At 42.3% G+C, this 22,323-nt stretch overlaps 1 protein-coding gene across 2 annotated transcripts in view; it reads left to right on the plus strand.

Moving 5' to 3' along the window:
• esyt1b (extended synaptotagmin-like protein 1b) overlaps window positions 1-22,017 on the plus strand; it is a 45,734-nt gene extending 23,717 nt beyond the window's left edge. For both annotated transcript variants that reach the window (XM_042297497.1, XM_042297492.1), the window contains exons 17-52: window positions 719-838; window positions 974-1,150; window positions 2,859-2,944; window positions 3,178-3,226; window positions 3,579-3,668; window positions 4,091-4,186; window positions 4,367-4,438; window positions 4,953-5,039; window positions 5,164-5,310; window positions 5,443-5,552; window positions 5,633-5,837; window positions 5,991-6,167; window positions 12,077-12,159; window positions 12,374-12,422; window positions 12,599-12,688; window positions 12,835-12,930; window positions 13,121-13,192; window positions 13,276-13,362; window positions 14,673-14,819; window positions 15,117-15,250; window positions 16,050-16,185; window positions 16,351-16,457; window positions 16,589-16,730; window positions 16,911-17,087; window positions 17,413-17,495; window positions 17,838-17,886; window positions 18,088-18,177; window positions 18,383-18,478; window positions 18,717-18,788; window positions 18,870-18,956; window positions 19,124-19,270; window positions 19,351-19,487; window positions 19,769-19,900; window positions 20,009-20,111; window positions 20,364-20,413; window positions 20,609-22,017. In XM_042297497.1, the coding sequence (XP_042153431.1) occupies window positions 719-838; window positions 974-1,150; window positions 2,859-2,944; window positions 3,178-3,226; window positions 3,579-3,668; window positions 4,091-4,186; window positions 4,367-4,438; window positions 4,953-5,039; window positions 5,164-5,310; window positions 5,443-5,552; window positions 5,633-5,837; window positions 5,991-6,167; window positions 12,077-12,159; window positions 12,374-12,422; window positions 12,599-12,688; window positions 12,835-12,930; window positions 13,121-13,192; window positions 13,276-13,362; window positions 14,673-14,819; window positions 15,117-15,250; window positions 16,050-16,185; window positions 16,351-16,457; window positions 16,589-16,730; window positions 16,911-17,087; window positions 17,413-17,495; window positions 17,838-17,886; window positions 18,088-18,177; window positions 18,383-18,478; window positions 18,717-18,788; window positions 18,870-18,956; window positions 19,124-19,270; window positions 19,351-19,487; window positions 19,769-19,900; window positions 20,009-20,111; window positions 20,364-20,413; window positions 20,609-20,636 (3,810 nt within the window). In that variant the 3' untranslated portion in view covers window positions 20,637-22,017. The remainder of the gene's footprint in view (window positions 1-718; window positions 839-973; window positions 1,151-2,858; window positions 2,945-3,177; window positions 3,227-3,578; window positions 3,669-4,090; window positions 4,187-4,366; window positions 4,439-4,952; window positions 5,040-5,163; window positions 5,311-5,442; window positions 5,553-5,632; window positions 5,838-5,990; window positions 6,168-12,076; window positions 12,160-12,373; window positions 12,423-12,598; window positions 12,689-12,834; window positions 12,931-13,120; window positions 13,193-13,275; window positions 13,363-14,672; window positions 14,820-15,116; window positions 15,251-16,049; window positions 16,186-16,350; window positions 16,458-16,588; window positions 16,731-16,910; window positions 17,088-17,412; window positions 17,496-17,837; window positions 17,887-18,087; window positions 18,178-18,382; window positions 18,479-18,716; window positions 18,789-18,869; window positions 18,957-19,123; window positions 19,271-19,350; window positions 19,488-19,768; window positions 19,901-20,008; window positions 20,112-20,363; window positions 20,414-20,608) is intronic.
• Window positions 22,018-22,323: the final 306 nt, after the last annotated feature.

Raw genomic sequence — 22,323 nt, forward strand, 5'->3', positions numbered from 1 at the left:
TCTCTTTGTTTCTCTGTCTCTCTTTGTTTCTCTCTCGCTTTGTTTCTCTCTCTTTGTTTCTCTATCTGTCTCTCTTTGTTTCTCTATCTGTCTCTCTCTTTGTTTCTCTATCTGTCTCTCTCTTTGTTTCTCTTTCTGTCTCTCTCTTTGTTTCTCTTTCTGTCTCTCTCTTTGTTTCTCTTTCTGTCTCTCTCTTTGTTTCTCTTTCTGTCTCTCTCTTTGTTTCTCTTTCTGTCTCTCTCTTTGTTTCTCTTTCTGTCTCTCTCTTTGTTTCTCTATCTGTCTCTCTTTGTTTCTCTTTCTGTCTCTGTTTCTCTATCTGTCTCTCTTTGTTTCTCTCTCTCTCTTTGTTTCTCTCTCTTTGTTTCTCTCTTTGTTTCTCTGTCTCTCTTTGTTTCTCTCTCGCTTTGTTTCTCTCTCTTTGTTTCTCTATCTGTCTCTCTTTGTTTCTCTATCTGTCTCTCTCTCGCTTTGTTTCTCTCTCTTTGTTTCTCTCTTTGTTTCTCTCTTTGTTTCTTATGTTTCTCTCTCTCTCTCTCTCTCTCTCTCTCTTTGTTTCTCTCTTTGTTTCTCTATCTGTCTCTCTTTGTTTCTCTATCTGTCTCTCTCTTTGTTTCTCTCTTTGTTTCTCTCTTTGTTTCTTATGTTTCCCTCTCTCTCTCTCTCTCTCTCTCTCTGTTTCTCGCTCATTGTTTCTCGCTCTCCCTTTTTCTCTCAGGTGCTATGGTTGGATGAGGAGAACATTCCCACTTCCTCTACAGAGGCAGCTGGCCTAGCAGCTGGTTTCTCAAAGATACGCCCCCGACAGACCTCCCCTGACCCCAGCTTTGCCACAGAGGTAAAGCATGTAATATACATGGACATACATGTTATTGTTAGTAACTAAGGTAGTTACAATTAAACCAAGTTAAAGCATGATTGCAATGTTGAAGAGTCTGAGTCTATGCTGAATTTCAGTGTTTTGTTGTTTTAGGGGGTGCTTAGAATCCACCTTCTAGAGGGCCAAAATCTGGTCCCAAAGGACAACATGATGGGGGGCATGGTAAAGGGCAAGAGTGACCCCTATGTCAAGATCAACATCGGGGGTGAGACCTTTGAAAGTCGGGTCATCAATAGGAACCTCAACCCCACCTGGAACGAGATTTATGAGGTACGATATCAACCTAATATTATCTTAATTTTCAATTCGGAACATTTTAACAAAACAAATAAAGTAATTGGTTAAAACGGACAGTCATACCACTCTAGGGTTATAATGAGTTCAAGGAGGCTTCTGGTCATCAGAAAACAGAACCATAGAAAGAGTGCTTATCAACCAGTGATCATTTTGGAAGCTATTTTAGATTTTGTTTTAGTGTTCGTCTTTATGACTAAAATACCTTTTAGACTTCGTCACATTTGAGTATTTTCATCCTTAGTTTTTGTTGTCAGTCGGCTAAAACTCTGGACCATTTTAGTCTAGTTTTAATCACAGTAATTTTATTGCATTTCCCCCCCATGAAATAATCTATATCATCATGTGCACATTAAGATAGCCTTGTCCAACTAGACCCTCATATAGCTGGCACATTGCTATTGTGGCAGATTGTAACCTATGCCAGCCATGATTTACCATAGGCTACAAAGCCTTGGCTACAAGTAAACAATTTAGGCATACATCTCTTTTCTCCCCATCATAACCTTTGGTTTGGAGTAAATAATATTGACTCCCCTAACAGGGGGAGAATCTGAGCTTTCCAACAATGCCAGAAATGTTAGGCTAATGTACTCTAATATTCAGCAAATAGCATTCATATTTCCAATTGGGGGGAAAAACTACTGCAGTCGCATTTGCAAAGCGCGAGAGCGACAACACAGATTAATAACATAGAGCTTCTGATGTGATCTAAGTAGAAATAGCCTACATGAAAGTAAGAGAGAGTAAACATTATTGTTTCTAGTTTAGGTTAGTTACAACTGAAGTGTCCTGAATGCGCATGTAACGGCTCTCGGTTGTAGAATGAAGAGTGGACCAAGGCGCAGCGTGGCAGGCGTACATCGTCTTTTTATTGATGACACCAAAACAAAATAACAAAGACAAAAAACGAAAGCGCACAGTTCTGTCAGGCTCAGATACTAAACAGAAAACAAGATCCCACAAACTCAGGTGGAAAACAGGCTGCCTAAGTATGATTCCCAACTAGAGATTACGATAGACAGCTGCCTCTGATTCGGAACCACACTCGGCCAAAAACAAGAAGAAATAGAAAACATAGAATTTCCCACCCGAGTCACACCCTGACCTAACCAAACATAGAGAATAATATGGATCTCTAAGGTCAGGGCGTGACAGTGCACCAGTTCAAAAGATCGACGAGTGACTGAAGTGACCTCATGGGAGCTGTGTGGAAGAGCCGGACCGCGCAATTGAAAGATGTTAATCCTGCCAATGAGAGGATTGCATTAAATATTCTGCAAAGGCATTCATGCTTATGATTGGACAAATCAGATGAAAAGGAGCTTCATGTCAAATTGAATGTCCATTAGTCTCACGTGAAATCCTCGTCTCGTCACATTTTCGTCAACTAAAATAAACTAATTTCTTACATTTATTGTTTTTTTCATGGCATCTCATATCGTCATTAGCTTTCGATAAGAAAAATCGGTCATGGGGCGAATATTTTTCTTCATAGTTATTGTTGACGAAATTAACACTGTTAACAACCAGGACAGCAGTCTACCAATGAGTATTTACCCATTATTTGGAGGAAAATATTAGGTGACCTCAAAATCTCAGTGCTTCCCTGTGTGTTTCCAGTTTTAGAATGTAGGATATTGCTTTTACTGAAGCTGTTGTTGTGTGTTGTGTTGTCTCCCAGGTGGTTCTGACCACGCTGCCTGGCCAGGAGCTCCATGTAGAGATATTTGATAAGGACATGGACATGAAAGATGACTTCATGGGCAGGTATGCAGGTTGTGACCCAAATGGCAATATATTCTCTATATAGCGCACTACTTTAGGGTGTCATTTGGGATGCAAATGGAGTCTCTGGGAACTAGATAGATTTCTATGTGTGGTGACTTTGGCACCCCCTCAGGCATGGTAATGTAACTCCCACGGATTAGATTTTGCTCCATTTTCTGTTTGTTTGTATAGTTGTTTGTGCTCTAACCTGATATTCCTATGTACCTATACAGGTTGAAGATTAGTTTGAAGGATATCATCACCTCTCAACACACTGACCAGGTGAGATCTGCCTGCCTGCATCAGAGTTAACATGACTTCATACTTTCCTTCACACAAACAGACCACTGCAACTGTTGCCATCCTATGTAAAAGCTCATTAGTTTCCCTGTTTCAGTGGTAGACTGCACTGAGTTGTTGTCTCTCTGTTCCAGTGGTACACTCTATCTGATGTGTGATTTGTGTCTGTTCCAGTGGTACACTCTATCTGATGTGTGATTTGTGTCTGTTCCAGTGGTACACTCTATCTGATGTGTGATTTGTGTCTGTTCCAGTGGTACACTCTATCTGATGTGTGATTTGTGTCTGTTCCAGTGGTACACTCTATCTGATGTGTGATTTGTGTCTGTTCCAGTGGTACACTCTGAATGAAGTGAAGTCAGGTCGTGTTCACCTGGTACTGGAGTGGGTACCTACAGTATCACAACCAGGAATACTGGACCAGGTCAGCCCTTCTTCCTCTTTTATTAGAGATATCGTATTGTGATAAGAGAATCTCTTTTGCAAAACATAAGCTTTATAATAGGCAGTATTAAACAGTAGTGTAATGTGTCATGGGGTTCCCGAGTGGCGCAGCGGTCTAAGGCACTGTGTCTTGGTGCTAGAGGCGTCACTACAGACCCTGGTTCAAATCCAGGCTGTATCACAAACGGCCGTGATTTTTGAGTCCAGTAGGGTGGCGCACAGTTGGACCGGGTTTGGCCGGGGTAGGCCAGTTATTGTAAATAAGAATTTGTTCTTAACTGACTTGCCTAGTTAAATAAAATTTTAAAAATTTAAAAAATCATTATACACACTGCCATCAGAGTAATGCATCCTTGTACACAGTGCCATACAGACCCAGTGACCTGTGTAAATGTCCCCAAGGTGTTCCAGTTCCAGTCCAGGCAGTCCTACCACAACAAGGCGGTTCCCTCTATGGCTCTACTCTTTGTGTTTGTGGAGAGGGCAGACAGCCTGCCAGTGAGTCTTTGCACCTCTTTCTCAGTTTGGAGGGGGTCTTATGATTTTGTGTGCAGGGCTAATGTTAATGATGTTTATGTTTAGAGTACTAATTATATTTTGCATATGAACCTGGGTGCCTCTTTTGTGCACGTGTAGTGTGTTTGTTTTGAATGTTTATTTATTGTGGCGTGTTTCCAGCTTAAGAAGAGTGGGAAGGAGCCAAAAGTGGGAGCTGAACTTGTTGTGGGGGGGACTTCCCATAAAACTACGGTGAGACAGACAACCCATTCAATGTGTCCTGTTAAAAATTGACATATGACACTGTAAAACCATTCAATGTGTCTTAAAAATAACATGTTAATATTAATATGGTATTCTACCCCAAGCCATAAGACTGCTGAACAATTAATCAAATGGCCACCCAGACTATTTACATTGACCCCTTTTGTTTTTACACTGCTGCTACTCACGGTTTATTATCACTTTACCTCTACTTAGATGTACAAATCACCTCGACTAACCTGTACCCCCGCAGACTGTAGCCCCGCACATTAACTCTGTACCGGTACCCCCTGTATATAGCCTCGTTATTGTTATTTTATTATTACTTTTTGTTTTATTTAGTAAATATTTTCTTAACTCTATTCCTTGAACTGTATTGTTGGTTAAGGGCTTGTAAGTAAGCATTTCACGTATATGGCGCATGTGACAAATACAATTTGATTTGATATTTTGATCTGTGACAGTGAATTACTGCTCATGCCTCTTTTCTATCTCTATGAAGGTGTGTGATCGCACCATCTCACCCCAGTGGGACGAGGCTTTTTACTTCCTGGTTCATGACCCCAGAGAAGAGCTCCTCATAGTGAAGGTAAGTGTGTATGTTAAAATATATTTTTTAAATCTTTAAGATGTGGGTTTTTATAAAAGGGTACTATACTCTTCACAGAATTACGAGGTTATTCATCCATCTTTCATTTTCTCTTCTCCTATAGTTGTCTCACAGTTGGACCTTGCCTATTGGTTCTCTGGTGGTACCAATCAGAGAGCTGCTGTCAGAACCAGATCTGGTCCTGGATCAGTGGCTGAGTCTGGATGGAGCCTCACCTGACAGTCAGATTCTACTGAGGGCTGAACTCAAGGTGAGACATACTTGCACTTAACAAACACTCGATTACTCTGTAGGAGTCAATTTAGACGTGTGTTAATTCAATGCATGATATTTTGTAATAAGGTTATATGGTGGTGTTATTAAATGTGTTGTTCTACTACAGCTGCTGTGTCCCAAGAAGTGTGAGATTGATGTGGAGAGGGCAGATCAATCCAGAGCTCAAGCCGCCTCTACTGCTGAACAGAGACTGGAGAGAAACACAGTGCAGAAGAGGTAGAACAAATGAGGGTGTACTAATACACACATACACACAAACACACACGATTAACCAATTTCTATTTTATTCCACCAAGTCTGCTCAGGTCTAGTTCAGTGGACACTCCCAGTGCTCCAGTCCCCAGCCTTCCCTCTATCCCAGCACCAGAGCCAGAGAAGGCTAAGAGAGTAACAGCTACTGAGATGGTCTCTGGGAAAGTACCTGTGGAGCTCACTGAGGAACCCAGTCCTCCTGAAACACTCCCCACACACACCAACCCTAATCCCAGCTTTGGCTCTGAGGTGAGATACAGTATGCCAGTGAAGGCCATTATTACATTTATTTTTTATTTTTTTAGGTATACAGTATAGTACCACATACAGTACTGTGTGAATTAGGTATGTCATGCTATACTGCTGTATTTGTGCAGTCTTGTTACAAGTGTTTGTTTTTAGGGGCTGCTGAGAATCCACCTACTGGAGTCCCAGAATCTTATCGCCAAGGACAACCTGATGGGTGGCCTGAAGAAGGGCAAGAGTGACCCCTACGTCAAGATCAACATCGGAGGGGTCATGTTTAAGAGTCATGTGATCAAGGAGAACCTCAACCCTATCTGGAATGAGATGTATGAGGTATGTATGGAGGGAGTTGTAGTTTTGAGGAAAAATGTGTTGTGTCTATATACATTTTAAACCGTAAATCCACATGAACTTGTATTTTGTCAGTACAGCTCTATGTACATAATATATTATACATTATTACATAATACTTAGAGTAGTGTTACATCGGTTTAATCATAAACACATAGTAGGGTGTTCACCCATAAAAGGATGAATTAATTAAAGGTTTACACAAATATGCCCATTCAATTCAGTAAGAAAAACAACAGTCCAAACCCCATGTCTCTACCATACAGTGCGTTCGGGAAGTATTCAGACCTCTTGACTTTTTTCCAAATTTTGTTATGTTACAGCCTTATTTTAAAATGTAACTGAAATCACATGTACATAAGTATTCAGACCCATTAATCAGTATTTTGTTGAAGCACCTTTGGCAGCGATTACAGCCTTGAGTCTTCTTGGGAATGATGCTACAAGCTGGGCACACCTGTATTTGGCGAGTTTCTCCCATTCTTCTCTGCAGATCCTCTCAAGCTCTGTCAGGTTGGATGGGGAGCGTCGATGCACAGCTATTTTCAGTTTTCCAGAGATGTTAGATCGGGTTCAAGTCCGGACTCTTGCTGGCCCACTCAAGGATATTCAGAGACTTGTCCCGCAGCCACTCCTGCATTGTCTTGGCTGTGTGCTTAGGGTCGTTGTCCTGTTGGAAGGTGAACCTTCACCCCAGTCTGAGGTTCTGAGCGCTCTGGAGCAGGTTTTCATCAAGGATATCTCTGTACTTTGCTCCGTTTTTTTTCCCTCGATCTTGACTAGTCTCCCAGTCTCTGCCGCTGAAAAACATCCCCACAGCATGATGTCACCACCATGCTTCACCTTAAGGATGGAGCCAGTTTTCCTCCAGATGTGACACTTGGCATTCTGGCAAAATAGTTAAATCTTGGTTTCATCAGACCAGAGAATCATGTTTCTCATGATTTGAGAGTCCTTTAGGTGCCTTTTGGCAGGGCAGCCAGCTCTAGGAAGAGTGTTGGTGGGGATGGCATCCCAGGTGGACTCCAATCAAGTTGTAGAATCATCTCAAGGATGATCAATGGAAACAGGATGCACATGAGCTCAATTTCAAGTCCCATAGCAAAGGGTCTGAATAATTATGTAAATAAGGTATTTCTGTTTTAAAAAATGTATACATTTGCAAAAAAACAGTAAATAAAAAAAAGGTTTTAGCTTTGTCATTATGGGGTATAGTGTGTAGATTGATGATGACATTTTTTAAAAATCCAGAATAAGGCTGTATGACATTACTTTTGTGATTCAAGCATGACGCATCACCCATCATCTCACGTGGTTGCTATGACTTAAGCTCCACCCACTAAACCTGACCTGTATGGATCTCAGCCACTCCCACGAGTCCTCTGATTGGTCAAAACGTTCTGATCGTTTGAGACTAGCCAGGATTTATCTATTCAAATAGGGACCACAGAGCCTGCCTCATCCAAATATCCATGGATCAACGAATGTCATTTATTTTTTTATATATTCTGCTGTCAGTTCAATTACATTTACAGTTCATAAAGGTTAAAACATTGTAAAATAAACACCTCTACAGCAATGTTCCCTCTAAACTGGGCGTGTCACCGGCCGCGCACTTCGTCCAGGACTGCGGCGCAGAAGATATGCCAATGACGTGCAGAGACGCAAGAGATTGAATTTAACTGAATTCGCCCCATTAGTTTCACTATATATATCAACGTTTTTCCTGTGATGAAATCAACATTATATCAGCCCCGTTTCAATGTAAAAAAAACAAATCTGACGAGTCTGTGATTTTGTTGTAGGCAGAGCCAGAGCGCAACGGAGTAGAATTCTTTTTGGCGGGGGTCTTTCAACCAATCACCCGAGAGTTAATGCACTTTTCAGGTCAGAGCGCAGAGTCGTGCATGTGCACATTTGTTGATATTCTTTGCTCGTTGACGAGTTATTAGCCCAGTTGAGTATTATCCCAGTTATAGAGAAGTATAGGTCACCCATGGGGAGTTACTGCTTCCTACAAGCAACACAATCTCACACTCAATTCATGCAAAAATATACACAATAAGTATTTCAGCAGATTTCGTGATATGTACAAAAAGTATTTCAGCAGATTTGGTGTGTTTCTGTGTGGCTTAATTAGTGTGAAAAGACGAAAAAAATGTGTGATTTTATTCGTAGGAAAATACACATTTTTGTGCGACTTCATTGATAGGAAAAAAAACATTTGGGGGGGCCAACGAGTCAGGACTATGATAGATTTTGGGCAGTCGTGTTCTACACTGCTTTTTGTGTCCCACATTTATTTATATAAAAAACAAACGTGTTAACAAACCAATATTGTTAATCAACCAGGTTGTCACCGAAATACATATAATATTATAGTTGCCTTACGTTTTTTATTTGTATTATTTAATGGCAATGCTGTTTTTTATGCTTGTTTTCACTTAATACTTTGGGATACTGGTACTATGTCGGATTTTATGAGGGTCGCCAGATTGGAGTAAAAAGCTGTATTTGTCTGTGGTTTTTGTGGTATCGATGAAGGTATTTGATTTGGGAATGGGGATACATTTTCTTGATGGGAAATTAATTAATAAATTAATTAAATTAATAAATGTGGGGAAACAAAAGACCTGCAAAAAAAATCTGTTTGGTTTAAATTCCCCTTCCCCGTACCTTCATGGTATTTTCAACTATAACGAGTCTGGACTATGCTCAATTAAGCCATATCAATGCAGTTAAACAGGTTAATGTAAAAAAGAATGCATTTTGTCGGTTTATACTTATGGAACTTCCAAGGCCGTTTCATGATGATTATTATGGTCGTGTCAATCTCACGTCTAGTTATGTGATCTAGTGGTGGGAAGCATTCTGTTTTTCAACATTGTGTTGGGTGTAATTACATTGATATAAGCTACAATGGGCGTGACGGATAGAAGTAGTCACCACACGTGGGATAGAGCCTTACATCAACGTTGCCTGAAGCTGAATGGAAAGTGCTATGCCCTGACCAGTTATTCAGAAGAAAATCCTCTGTGACTTGTATCATTATTACAATGTCTACTATAACACTGAACATAGGTTAGGGTATTTCATTCATTTAAACTATTCCCAAGTGATATGGGCAATAAACGGTTCGTTTTCCCGTAACGTGACCTGACCTAGACCCCCTTATCCACAGCTCTCTTCCCCCCTTATCAGTACTGCCACATGTGACCGTTTTCCCTGCACTCAGCCCCTCCCAAGCTTAATTGCACCCCTCATGTCTCTATTATAACTAATGATTAACAATAGTTAAAGCTCAGAAATCCAAACCCATCACCTAAGTAATGTGTGGTCATTTGTAGCAGTTATCCTCAGAGTATGGTCATACAAATAAGATGTCAATGTCTGTTTTCTCACTGAAAAATGTATGTTTAGCCTAAATACTAAAATAAAATGCAGGTACTTACCAACACCCGCCTTCACACAACTAACTCCAAATCTGAGTAACTGTCTGTTAAATGGAATCTTGATGTCATCTGCATTGTGATGTCATCATTTATGACCACTCTTAAGGGTCCTGAGCCCTGTGCGCAGTTGCATAAAACACATTGAGTGAAAATGTTGTACAAAATCCCCCATAATTGAATCTCAAAATCATTGAAATGGTTGAAAATAAACCATTTGTCACGTTTAAATATTTCCTGTGAATTATTTATTTTTTTACATGTTTTTTCCAATTACCTTGACTGTTCTCTGAACAGAAAATATATTTGCTTCAAGTAACTCCTAAGCAACCTGTATAGCTGTCACGACCGTCATATGAATAATTAGACCAAGGCGCAGCGTGAGTAGAGTTCCACATTTTAATGATAATGAAACTTCCAAAACAACAAAGATATAACGATCGTGAAATACGTAGCGCACATAGGCACTCATAATTGGGAACCATACACACACCAACATAGAAATATAATACCTAGAAACCCCCCTAGTCACGACCTGACCTAAAACACCATGGAGAACCCCGAGGGCTCTCTATGGGCAGGGCGTGACAGTACCCCGCCCCCCCATAGGGGTGCGGACTCCGACCGCAAAACCTGAAACTAGATGGGGAGGGTTAGGGTGGGAAACTAGCGTCGGTGGCGGCTCCGGTGCGGGACGTAGCACCCGCTCAGACAGTGGCTCGTCGCTGGTGGCTCCGGGGCGTGAACCGTCGCTGGAAGCTCCGGACCGTGAACCGTCGCTGGAAGCTCCGGACCGTAAACCGTCGCTGGAAGCTCCGGACCGTAAACCGTCGCTGGAAGCTCCGGACCGTGAACCGTCGCTGGAAGCTCCGGACCGTAAACTGTCGCTGGAAGCTCCGGACCGTGAACCGTCGCTAGAGGTTCCGGGCTGTAGACCGTCGCTAGAGACTCCGGACTGTAAACACGCACTGGTGGACGAGTGCGGGGAGCCGGCAGAGGACGTACCGGGCTGGGGAGACGCACTGGAGGCCTGGTGCCTGGAGCCGGCACAGGTTGCACAGGACTGATGACACGCTCTTCAGGGCGAGTGTGGGGAGCAAGCATAGGACGTACCGGGCTGGGGAGGTGCACTGGAGGCCTGGTGCGTGGAGCCGGCACAGGTTGCACCGGACTGATGACACGCTCTTCAGGGCGAGTACGAGGAGCCGGCATAGGACTGGGTAGGCGCACTGGAGGCCTGGTGTGTGGAGCCGGCACAGGTTTCACCGGACTGATGACACACTCCTCAGGGCGAGTGCAGGGAGCCGGCACAGGACGTACCGGGCTGGGAAGGCGCACTGGAGGCCTGGAGCTGGCACAGGTTGCACCGGGCTGCGGAGGCGCTCTGGAGGCCTGGTCCGTGGAGGCAGCACAGGTTGCACCGGGCTGCGGAGGCGCACTGGAGGCCTGGTCCGTGGAGCCAGCACAGGTTGCACCGGACTGATGACACACTCCTCAAAACGCCTGCGTTGCAGCATACTCCTAGCCAACTTCTCTCCGATATCCCTCCTCAAACTGCTCCATCGACTCCCAGACGGTCTCTGGCTCTCTCCTTGGCCCCCCAAAAAACTTGGGGTTGCCCTTGGGCTGTTTGTGGCCGCGGACCACGGCGTCGTTGCTGTCCTCCTTTATTCCTCGGCGACTCGCATCCACCTAGTATCTCTTCCCATGACCAACTCTCCTTTACCTCCTGGGCACGCTGCTTGGTCCTGTAGTGGTGGGATATTCTGTCATGACCGTCGTATGAATAATTTGACCAAGGTGCAGTGTGAGTAGAGTTCCACATTTTAATGATAGTGAAACTTCCAAAACCACAAAGATATAACGATTGTGAAATACGTAGCACACATAGGCACTCATACAAAACAATATCCCACATCGCAGGTGGGAAAAAGGACATACTAAGTATGATCCCCAATTAGAGGTAACGATCATCAGCTGCCTCCAATTGGGAACCATACACACACACACCAACATAGAAATATAATACCTAGAAACCCCCCTAGTCACGACCTGACCTAAAACACCACGGAGAACCCCGAGGGCTCTCTAAGTTCAGGGCGTGACAATAGCGACTATAGAATTGACCCCAGCTCTGGCCAAGTGTAACCAACATTATATTCTGACTGTAGTCAACCTTGTTTTCGTCTTTAGCTCTGCAGCACGGTCTCTTCTTTCTCTATCTAATTGTGGTCTTTGTCTGTGTAAACTGTTCTCTATAACTCCATTTCATGAAATATATTCCTCTCTGATGAGTGAAAATAGTGGAAATGCGTACTTTGTACACTTTACTGTAAAAATATTAGTATAAAGTATTTTACATTTTGTCTATCACTGTCCGTTGTGCTCTATATGTGTGATTCCTCCCTATGGTTTTAACATCATTGTGATGTTTGTTCCCAGACTGTGATGACACCACAGGCAGGTCAGGAGGTCCAGTTAGAGCTGTATGATAAAGACATGGACAAGGATGACTTCCTGGGCAGGTGAGAAACTGCTTTTGTGTCCCAAATGACACTCTATTCCCTATAGAGTACATTACTTTTGACCAGAGGCCATAGGGCGCTGGTCTGGTACTCAGCCGATGTCCTGTAATGTTTTGTTACCCTGTTGTTGTCTTGGTTTGAAGCATCCTTTGTAGTTCCCTGTAAGTGTTTAGTTTTACTTTGGACTACAATGATGCGCCATTTTTTTGTACAGGTGTAACATCAGTATGAGAGACATCATACACTCCCAGTATACAGACCAGGTAAGGTTTACATGTCTCCCTCTTCTCTTGTACTAAATAATGTCTGTACTCTCTTACATTGGAACACTCATCTTCATATTGCATTACTTTTAGTTTCAGAACACTCTATCTGATGTGTGATTTGTGTCTGTTCCAGTGGTACACTCTATCTGATGTGTGATTTGTGTCTGTTCCAGTGGTACACTCTGAATGATGTGAAGTCAGGTCGTGTTCACCTGGTACTGGAGTGGGTACCTACAGTATCACAACCAGACAGACTGGATCAGGTCAGTTCTATTTCTCTCCTCTCTGTCTCTACAAATTTTGTTTTTTTCCCCTTCTTCTTTTGCCCTATCTCTCATTCTATTACTAGTTTTTAACCTTTTAACCACCTGTTTTGATGTGATTTAACTCTAACCTCCTCATGTTCCAGGTGCTGCAGCTGCAGTCTCTCCAGTCCTACCAGAACAAGGCTGTTCCCTCTACTGCTTTGCTCTTCGTCTACATGGATAGAGCCCACTCACTGCCTGTGAGTCACCTCAGACACTGAGCCACTTTGAGCTTATGAACCCTGGCATTGGTTTGTTGTCATTGGGTCTGTCGTCTTTTACAGCTGTAATATGGGTTAAGCACAGATGTTGCTTTTTTATTTTGTCTCGTGTCTCACAATCATTTTTTGTTATGACTGTTGTATTGTTTGATCTCTATGTTTTTTGTAGTTTAAGAAGAGTGGGAAGGAGCCAAAGGCTGGAGCTGAGCTAGTTCTGGGGAAGACAACCTACAGAACCAAGGTGAGATACAGTACATGTAGAGCTGAGATGTTTGACTTGTAACAGGATCTGCCTTGAATGTGAACTTATTTGTCTCTCTGAAGGTGTGTGATCGCACCAATTCCCCCCAGTGGGATGAGGCTTTCTACTTCCTGGTTCGTGACCCCAAAGAGGAGATACTCATAGTGAAGGTGAGAGTTCAGTCTGCATTGTGAACCCGAAGGAATAAATAAATACAAATATATTGGCAAAATAAAAACACTAGGCCTATATACTATGCGTTGTAGGCCTATGCCTCTTGAGTAAATCTGAGCTGATAAAACACTTCAGGCTATTCCGTTAAAATAACTAGAGCCTATGTACACGTTGTAATCCAAATTAAAATCTTAATGGCCGCATTTCAAATTGTCCTTTTGTGAAGCGCAGCCGGGAACTAGTTCTGTATGATGGCGAGTGGTGGGATCGATTAACCAGAATTGGAGGATCCTCCATCATTTAAATCTCCAGGTTGGGAACATTTTGGATTCTCAGTAGATTACAACGACGATGGACAGAGAGTTGTGGGTAAAAGATTAACAGTATGTCGCCACGCTCAACGAGAATAGCTTATGCAGCTGCCAACAACTCAAATATGTTGACACATTTACGCTGACATCACCCGAGTATACCGGAGCAAGATGGAAACGCAAAGAAACGACAACACAACATCGTCTCCCCTCTGCATTCAAGTAGCAAGCCAAAGACGAAGTTTTCAATGAATTGGCCAATGTACCCTGTGTTGCGCTTACTTCACAGTGACAGCCTATCATATTACGCCAGAGTGGGAGATGTACTGTGCTACAGACACGCCCCCTTTACAAGAGTCACAAGTGCGCATCTGGCACTAAATGAGGCAGTGTCTTGGTGCGTTCGTAACCAAGTAGGAAGTGGAATTTTACCACATATGACTGGGAAAAATCCTCTTGAATGGCCCTCCAACTTCTAATTTAGTGGGAAACTCATCTATAGTTCTGAGCACCCACTGGTCCCACAAGGTGACCTCTGATGTAACCTACTAAGGAAATATCTCTATATATCAGCATTTTCGGGAGTTAAATGCAACAACAAAATATTATTCATAAAAAGCCATCTATTATTCTGTTTTTTTTAAACTTTATAATTTGTTTTCAAGCCTAATAGCTGTACTCTTAGTTTATAGTTGACGTAGCTTGTTGGCAGTTAGACAATTGTTCAAATCACATGAATGCGTCCAACTGGTATTTACATCTGGTAAATTTCCACCTCCCATAATGCCCAACATAACAATCCTGTCACAACAGTCAATCCTGGGAACATTGTGAATGGCATTTAATTGCCCCGCTGTACCGAAACCAAACCGAACCATAACCCCACTGTAAACAGCTTGCACAGTCACTGTTAAATGCAATTCATCTATACAAATCTCCCATTCTACCCTTTTCTCTTTTCCTTTCTAATTCACTCTGTATTTATCTTTCTCTAGCTCTCCAGTGCTTGGGATCAGGCGATAGGTTCTCTGGTGGTACCAATCAGAGAACTGCTGTCAAAACCAGATCTGGTCCTGGATCAGTGGCTGAGTCTGGATGGAGCCTCACCTGACAGTCAGATTCTACTGAGGGCTGAACTCAAGGTGAGACACACTCATACTCGCACTCACAAACATCAACTATCAATGTGAGGAACAAAATGTGCCATATAGTACACAAAGTGCATTTATGTAATTTAGCAGACGCTCTTATCCAGAGCGACTTACACTAGTGAGTGCATATATTTTTGGTCCCCGTGGGAATTAAACCCATAACCCTGGCGTTGCAAGTGCCATGCTCTGCCAACAGAGCCACATGGGACATGTTATGTATTTTCCTGCACCTAGCAGTCTAATCTTAAAGCTATTGGTGAGTAATTAGCTGCATGTTTTCATTCACAGATCCTGAACTCAAAGATGACTGAGGGTGTTGGGCTACCACAAGGTCCAGAAACTATTACTCTTGGGAGATACAGTGAGGAGCAAGTTACTGCGACCAATGAGGAGAAACAACACAATGAGGTGCCATCTGAGGAGTGAGTTTTGTCTTGGCCCCTCCCATTATTCAAATTGTTGAATTGTAATTATAAGTTGATTGCAAATGCAAATGTGTGCAGTGTAGGGTTTTCACGTGGCAAGGGACAAAACATGAAGCGGACAAAATTTCCTGAAGAAAACAGTCCTAATGTTGGAAACAAGCAGCCTCGTGTTTGTAACGTACTGGGTGTAGTGGGTGAGAAGTCAGGCGCAGGAAGCAGAGAGTTCAGGGAAGTGCTGTATTTAATGCACAAAACGGTGAACATAAGTCAACCCCACGAAACACAGGGCGCACAACAAAACAAATGCCCCAAACACGGGGACTTAAACAGTCCAGCAAAACCCACGAAATGGGAAACACGTAACCCATAGACGTGCACACAAGTTACACAAAACAATCCCACACAAAGAGCAGGCGGGCCTACTGGTAAATAAATCCCGACTAATCAGCCTAAAACACAAACTGGTGAAACCAATAAACAGAAAGGGGATCGGTTGCAGCTAGTAGGCCGGTGACGACGACCCCCGAGCGCCACCCGAACAGGAAGGAGAGCCACCTTCGGTAGGAGTCGTGACAATGTTGTCCCCCAGAATGACATGTTTTTTTATTGCACACAATATATTACATACAGCAGGTTTTTTAAAGGACCAAATAGTTTAATCTGCTTTGTGTTTTCCTTTTTGCCACGGAAAATCAGGTAGCGTATGTTTGTGATACTGGTACCGTGACAACCCTAATAAAGTGTATGTAAATGATAAAACTCTTCAACATGTGTGTCTCTTTGTGTGTATGCTCAGGTCTGTTGCAGTCTCCAGCCAACCCGCTGTCTCAGAACCGGAAGAAGAAGAGGTCTTTGAGGCTGCCAAAGAAGACCCCAGCCCTCCTGAGACACTCCCCACACACACCAGCCCTGATCCCAGCTTTGATACTGAGGTGAGATCCTGGATGTGGATGTCTGTATATGGGTTTCAAGATGCATTCTGTGGATGTGTTTTTATTGAAACCAAGAGTTTATGTATTAACAAGATATGAATTGCATGACCGACTACAACTTTATAGCTGCAGGTGAAAGTATTGACGTGTGTTTTTGACCGACAGATAGAGGAGCCAGAAGACAGTGAGGTGGAGGAACCTATCACCATCACCCAACAGTCAGTCACAGCAGACACTGAGGAGCAAGAACCCTGGCAGAGGCCAACAGCAGGGTGAGCTCCATTCAACAACGCATGCAGAGAGCTTTTCATGTACTCTGACTCTGCATAGACAATCTTCAGTGTGGTGAAGCAACTATAAACATGCTGTGTGTGTGTTTGTGTTCCTGTGTGTGTATACTCAGGTCTGGTATAGAAGACATTGCCAGAGCTACAGTGTTTAGCCTTCCCTCTGTGTCTGTACCTGAGAAAGCTGAGGCCATGCCTGATGTCGTCCTTGAAACCCGCCCTCCTCACACAACACCTAACCCCAGCTTTGGCTCAGAGGTGGGTGCTTCACTGAAGGGACAACACAAATATATTGCTTAGACCAATAGTTTGAACCAAAATGTAAAGGATTAAACCAAAAATGTATCAAAAAGACCATAATATTTCATATTTTGAGAATACTAGGATGCCTTCAAAACGTGCTTGAGTGTCACTGGGTTTGTGTTGTTTGTCCTGTAGGGGGTGATAAGAATCCACCTATTGGAGGCCAAGGATCTGGTTGCCATGGATAAACTGATGGGGGGCCTGAAGAAGGGCAAGAGTGACCCCTACGTCAAGATCAACATCGGAGGGGTCAAGTTTAAGAGTCATGTGATCAAGGAGAACCTCAACCCTATCTGGAACGAGATGTATGAGGTATGGAGGGAGTTGGAGTTTTTAGGAAAGCTCATCTCTCTAGGACAGGGTGTTGGACATTGTGCACATTTAAATGAGCAGTAAAATGTATTGTGCGGTGCCTTAAAAAGTAAAAGCTATACATTTTAGAGTTTAGAGTAGAGATCGTTTGTGTGAGCTGCAGTGTCTCTACTCGTGGATCATTATGAAGGGTTTTGTCGTAGAAATGTATCTGAGACCACTAGAAGTTTGTGACCTTTGTACATTTTCTTCCTTATTATCATGTAATAGTATTCTTTGTGTTTAGTTTTGTTGTTATTGATTTTCCCCGATGTGTGTTTCCCAGACTGTGCTGACCCCCCAGGCTAGAGAGGAGATCCAGGTAGAGCTGTATGATAAAGACATGGACTCTGATGACTTCCTGGGCAGGTGTGTTCTAACTGGACAACTATACACTGTTTAATCAGTAACCTGTTATTGATACTCAAGGGATAGTCCCAAATGGCACCCTAATTCCCTTTATAGTCCACTACTTTTGACCAGAGCCCTATGAGCCCTGGTCAAAAATAGTGCACCAAGTGAGGAAACAGAGTGCTATTTGGGATGCACACAAGATAAGAGGTACTGTCTTTATACACTTTGGCCTTATGGTAGACGGCTTTGCAAAGTTTTCTAATTTTCTACTATTACGTATCAAACAGATCTATATAAAAAGTCACAAGAATCTAATGCCAAAAAGTTGCCAAAATGTTTTTGTTTTTTTGTGTGCAGGTTCATGATCAGGCTGAGTGATGTCATCAGGTCCCAGTACACAGACCAGGTGAGTCAAGAGTCTTTATACAGGAAGTCAGGGCAGAGTTTGGAATTGATTTAATTCCTCTGTCCTGTGGCCCTTTTATCACTTGTAATAAAAGTTTTGATTGTGAGGTTATTACTGTTGTCACAGTCTAGCTTTACATTCTACCTCTACTGATTGTGCTAGATTTGTACACAGTCTAAAGCGTATATTTCTGTGTTCCAGTGGTACACTCTGAATGAAGTGAAGTCAGGTCGTGTTCACCTGGTACTGGAGTGGGTACCTACAGTATCAGAACCAGACAGACTGGATCAGGTCAGTCCAACTCCTTTCTCAGTTTCTTCTGTCTCTCTCATCTCCTATCTCTTTCCTCCCCATCCTATCAGTCACTCCAAGAAAGTCTTTCTATTTGCAGAAGGCAGTTGATTCACATTCCATAACTCCTGCTATGTGGCATAACAGAGCACAGCATTAGTATCACGAGATGTCTCAATGTAACGCTTTCCTCCCCAACCTCCAGGTGCTGCAGCTGCAGTCTCTCCAGTCCTACCAGAACAAGGCTGTTCCCTCTACTGCTCTCCTCTTTGTCTATATGGACAGAGCCCACTCACTGCCTGTGAGTCACCTTTGACCTTTTACCTCTGATGGGATTCTGTTGTCATGTGGCCATGATCTTGATGGCCTACTGTCATCTGATGTTTGTGATAAACTGTGATGCTTCACTTGGTTATTTTCTCTTGTGTTGTTTCATTGCTGATACATTATCTCACCATAATAGTCTTACATTATCCATTTTTTCCCCTTATCAGTTATGTCATTAATTGACCTAGAGTGACCTTTATCTGTGTTTCTAGTTAAAGAAGAGTGGGAAGGAGCCAAAGGCTGCAGCTGAGCTAGCTCTGGGGAAGACAACCTACAGAACCAAGGTGAGACTCAGCTTACAATATCACGCTTGTAATTTGTCTTAGATTGACCAACTAACGTCTCTTTTCCCTATCTCTCTTAAGGTGTGTGATCGCACCCACTCCCCCCAGTGGGACGAGGCTTTCTACTTCCTGGTTCGTGACCCCAAAGAAGAGATGCTCATAGTGAAGGTGAGTGGTTGTTTGAGTGTCATTGCAAGCACTTTGCTTTCTCTTGCGTTACTCATTTAAAACAATATACAATTTCTTTATTGTCCATTAATGTGGACATTTTGTTCAGGTCAGCAGCAGGTCAGTCACTTAAGTGTGTCTCCATCTCTCTCTATCTCTACATGTAGCTCTCCAGTGCTTGGGATCAGGCGATGGGTTCTCTGGTGGTACCAATCAGAGAGCTGCTGTCAGAACCAGATCTGGTCCTGGATCAGTGGCTGCACCTGGATGGGGCCTCACCTGACAGTCAGATTCTACTGAGGGCTGAGCTTAAGGTGAAAAACACACACACACACTTCTGTATCCTCTATTGTTACTGTTGAAATTATTACTTACAAAGTGTATCTTTCAACAGATTCTGGACTCTAAAATGGTGGAGCTGATAGGTCAAGGGACACTGCCGTGCGCTGCAGGAAACTGTGGGCAGGTTAAGCTGTCTCTTTCCTATGCCTCAAAGGAGAAGAAACTCACCATTGCAGTCCATGCCTGCAGGTCTGCATCTGAGTGTCTGCATCAACTCAACTCTTTTCATATAGCAAGATCACAGAGTTTGTCATTGTCAGGTCACATGATGGTCTGCAAACACGACTGCCCCTTACATATAGCCTATCTTTGAACTCACTGCTAAAGAAAGGGTCCATTCATGTAATGATATCCCTATTATATATTTTCAACAAATTCTTCATACTGTACCTCTTTCTCTTACTTTACCATTTGACCACACTGGTTTTTAAGGCCATGGATCATGTTATATGTTGTGTGTTTCTATATAGGGATCTGGAGTCCTCCAGTAAGGATGGCCTAGACACCTACATCTCCCTCATGCTGCTGCCAGACAAAACCAAGGCCACCAAGAAGAAGACAAGCGTCAAGAAGAGAGACCTGAACCCAGAATATAACGAGAGGTGTGAGATATTATGTGTGTGTGTCTCACTGCCAACTGAGTCATTTGAACCTATCTGTGTTAAATGGCGGCAGAGTGTAAAACTATTGTCCCTGCCCCCTCTGTGTAGGTTTGAATTTGATCTGTCTGTGGAGGAGGCCAGGCGCAGGCGTCTGAGTGTGACGGTGAAGAACAGCTCAGCGTCCTTCAGGAGCAGCGATATCATTGGACAGGTCAGCCTGGGCTTGGATTACAGCATCTTCTTTTATGGCTATATTTTACTCATCATACTAAACTGTATCAGCTGGGTAGCTTTGGAGTAAACATGGGTGTCTGAACATTGTTTTTTTTCTTTCTCACCTGGTGCAAATGATGACTCATGCTTCTGTTCCACCCATGCAATATCATGTTAGTATTATGCAAATGGAACTTGTTTTGAATGCTGTATATAGTAATATTTATTCTTATCAAACTTCTTCTTTCAGGTGCACATAGAGCTGGCTCAGATTGACCTGGCCTCTGGAGTCACAGAATGGTGAGTAGTAGCCATAAAACAGGTAGCAATTAACGAATTGATTGATTGCGCTAACGAAGGTCGGTTGACTGACAATTTAGCCATAATACACTGACCTTGACGCTGTTATTATGTGTGCGTCTTCTCGTTGGAGTGGTAGCCATACAAAATGATTGGTTAATTAATTAAACCACTTTTACTTTAACCCTCCCACAGGTTTGACTTGAAAGAGGAGGCTGAATAGTGGATCTGTCTGCAGCTGTCATACCTGTTATACCACAGGTTTAAAGTTAACCTGTACAGCCTAACTCACGCTGATGCCTTCCCCCACCTACCTTTACCACTGCTGCAGCCTGCTCTGTCCTTTCACCTCTCGTCACTTGTCTGCCTGTTAATGTCTATCTCTATATATTCACATATAAATATTATCACTAAAGACAGGGCAATTCAATATGTCAGACAATCTGGATTGGACCAGAAAATCAGTATTAGACAGTTTAATCTGAAGTTTATACCTAGTATTAAGTGTTATGATGTAATAGTTATGAAGGTCAAAATGTGTATATACTTACGGATGTTACACACTTTAAGAAGGTTTATAAGAAGTTTATAAGAAGGGTTATACCTGCATACTTTAAGAACTGATGAGGGTTATACCTGCTTATGAAAGTTACTTTTTAAATGTATATTACCAACTTGTTAGGGTTATTTGAAGATCATTTGAAGGTTATGTACGTTGAAGGTTAATGTACTAATGAATGATAGTTATATGCATTTATCTTGCCAGTGAGGAAGGAGTTCATGTTATCAAGGTAAAGAAACTCTTTCCTTAAACAGGTAGTGAATAGGGACCAGCAAAATGCGTTGTCAGGATACAGTATCAGTTCGGTATTTGATAATACCTAAGTAACAAACATGATTTGGAAGATATATCAGGGAATTCCATAATATATTATGGAATGTTATTTGTTGTGGGTTGTTAAGCATGTTAATATTAATAGAAGGATAATGAGGAATATGTAAGATTGAAAGTACAGTATTATGGGCTTAGATACAGTATGGGTCCTTGCATATTCAGTCTCATGTAGTCAGATACACAATACACCTTAACCCACACGCCTTTACTCAGTGTCTAGTCAGGAACCTCCCTTACTAAAAGAGCATTGCTTTTATGTTACCTTACTTTGCCTTATGTTATTAAACAGAGACTACCACTATAGTATATAACAATGATATATACAGTACTGTCATCCATATATTATCCATGTGAAATGCACCCAATAGCCAAAGTCACTCTGATAATACAGATTACAGATACTGACCAGTGGGGTTCAAATGTGTTAAATGGAGTGTTAACAGTTATTCCTTTCAAACTATTTATCTGCCATTTCATTGTCATTGTGATTGTTATGCTCCATTCCATTTTGTTACATATCTTTTTGTTTAAACTTTTAAAACATTTTACTTGCCCTTGTGTTACTATACTGCTTTGATGTGTTTTACATTTGTGTATTTTTGTTTTATTGCAGCAGATTTTTTAACGCATTACAGTTGTGCATATATTGTCCCTTAACTTTGCCAAAATGAAAATTCCTTTGAAAAAATAAAGATGGTAATACAATCAGTGTGCGTCGTGGCAGTCAAACACTTTTTGCACCTTACGAGAGCAATCTCCTGTGGTACAGAAACTAGTCCTCAAGTCCTACAAACCTATTAGTGGGGTTCAAAATTTAACCAAAATTATTCTGCAAACGGATTAAAATGCCATATTACTCCGTGTGGTATACATTAAACTATTATAAATGCAGCAAGCACACTATTTTTCAAACAACAGAAGTGGCCATATCCATCAACGTTATTTGAGTCGCTTCTTGTAATTTTGGATAATTCCTATTTCCTTTCATTTCGGCAAGACCAAACGAGGAAATACA

Source organism: Oncorhynchus tshawytscha, linkage group LG02 (assembly GCF_018296145.1).
Source record: "Oncorhynchus tshawytscha isolate Ot180627B linkage group LG02, Otsh_v2.0, whole genome shotgun sequence".
Taxonomy (NCBI): Eukaryota; Metazoa; Chordata; class Actinopteri; order Salmoniformes; family Salmonidae; genus Oncorhynchus; species Oncorhynchus tshawytscha.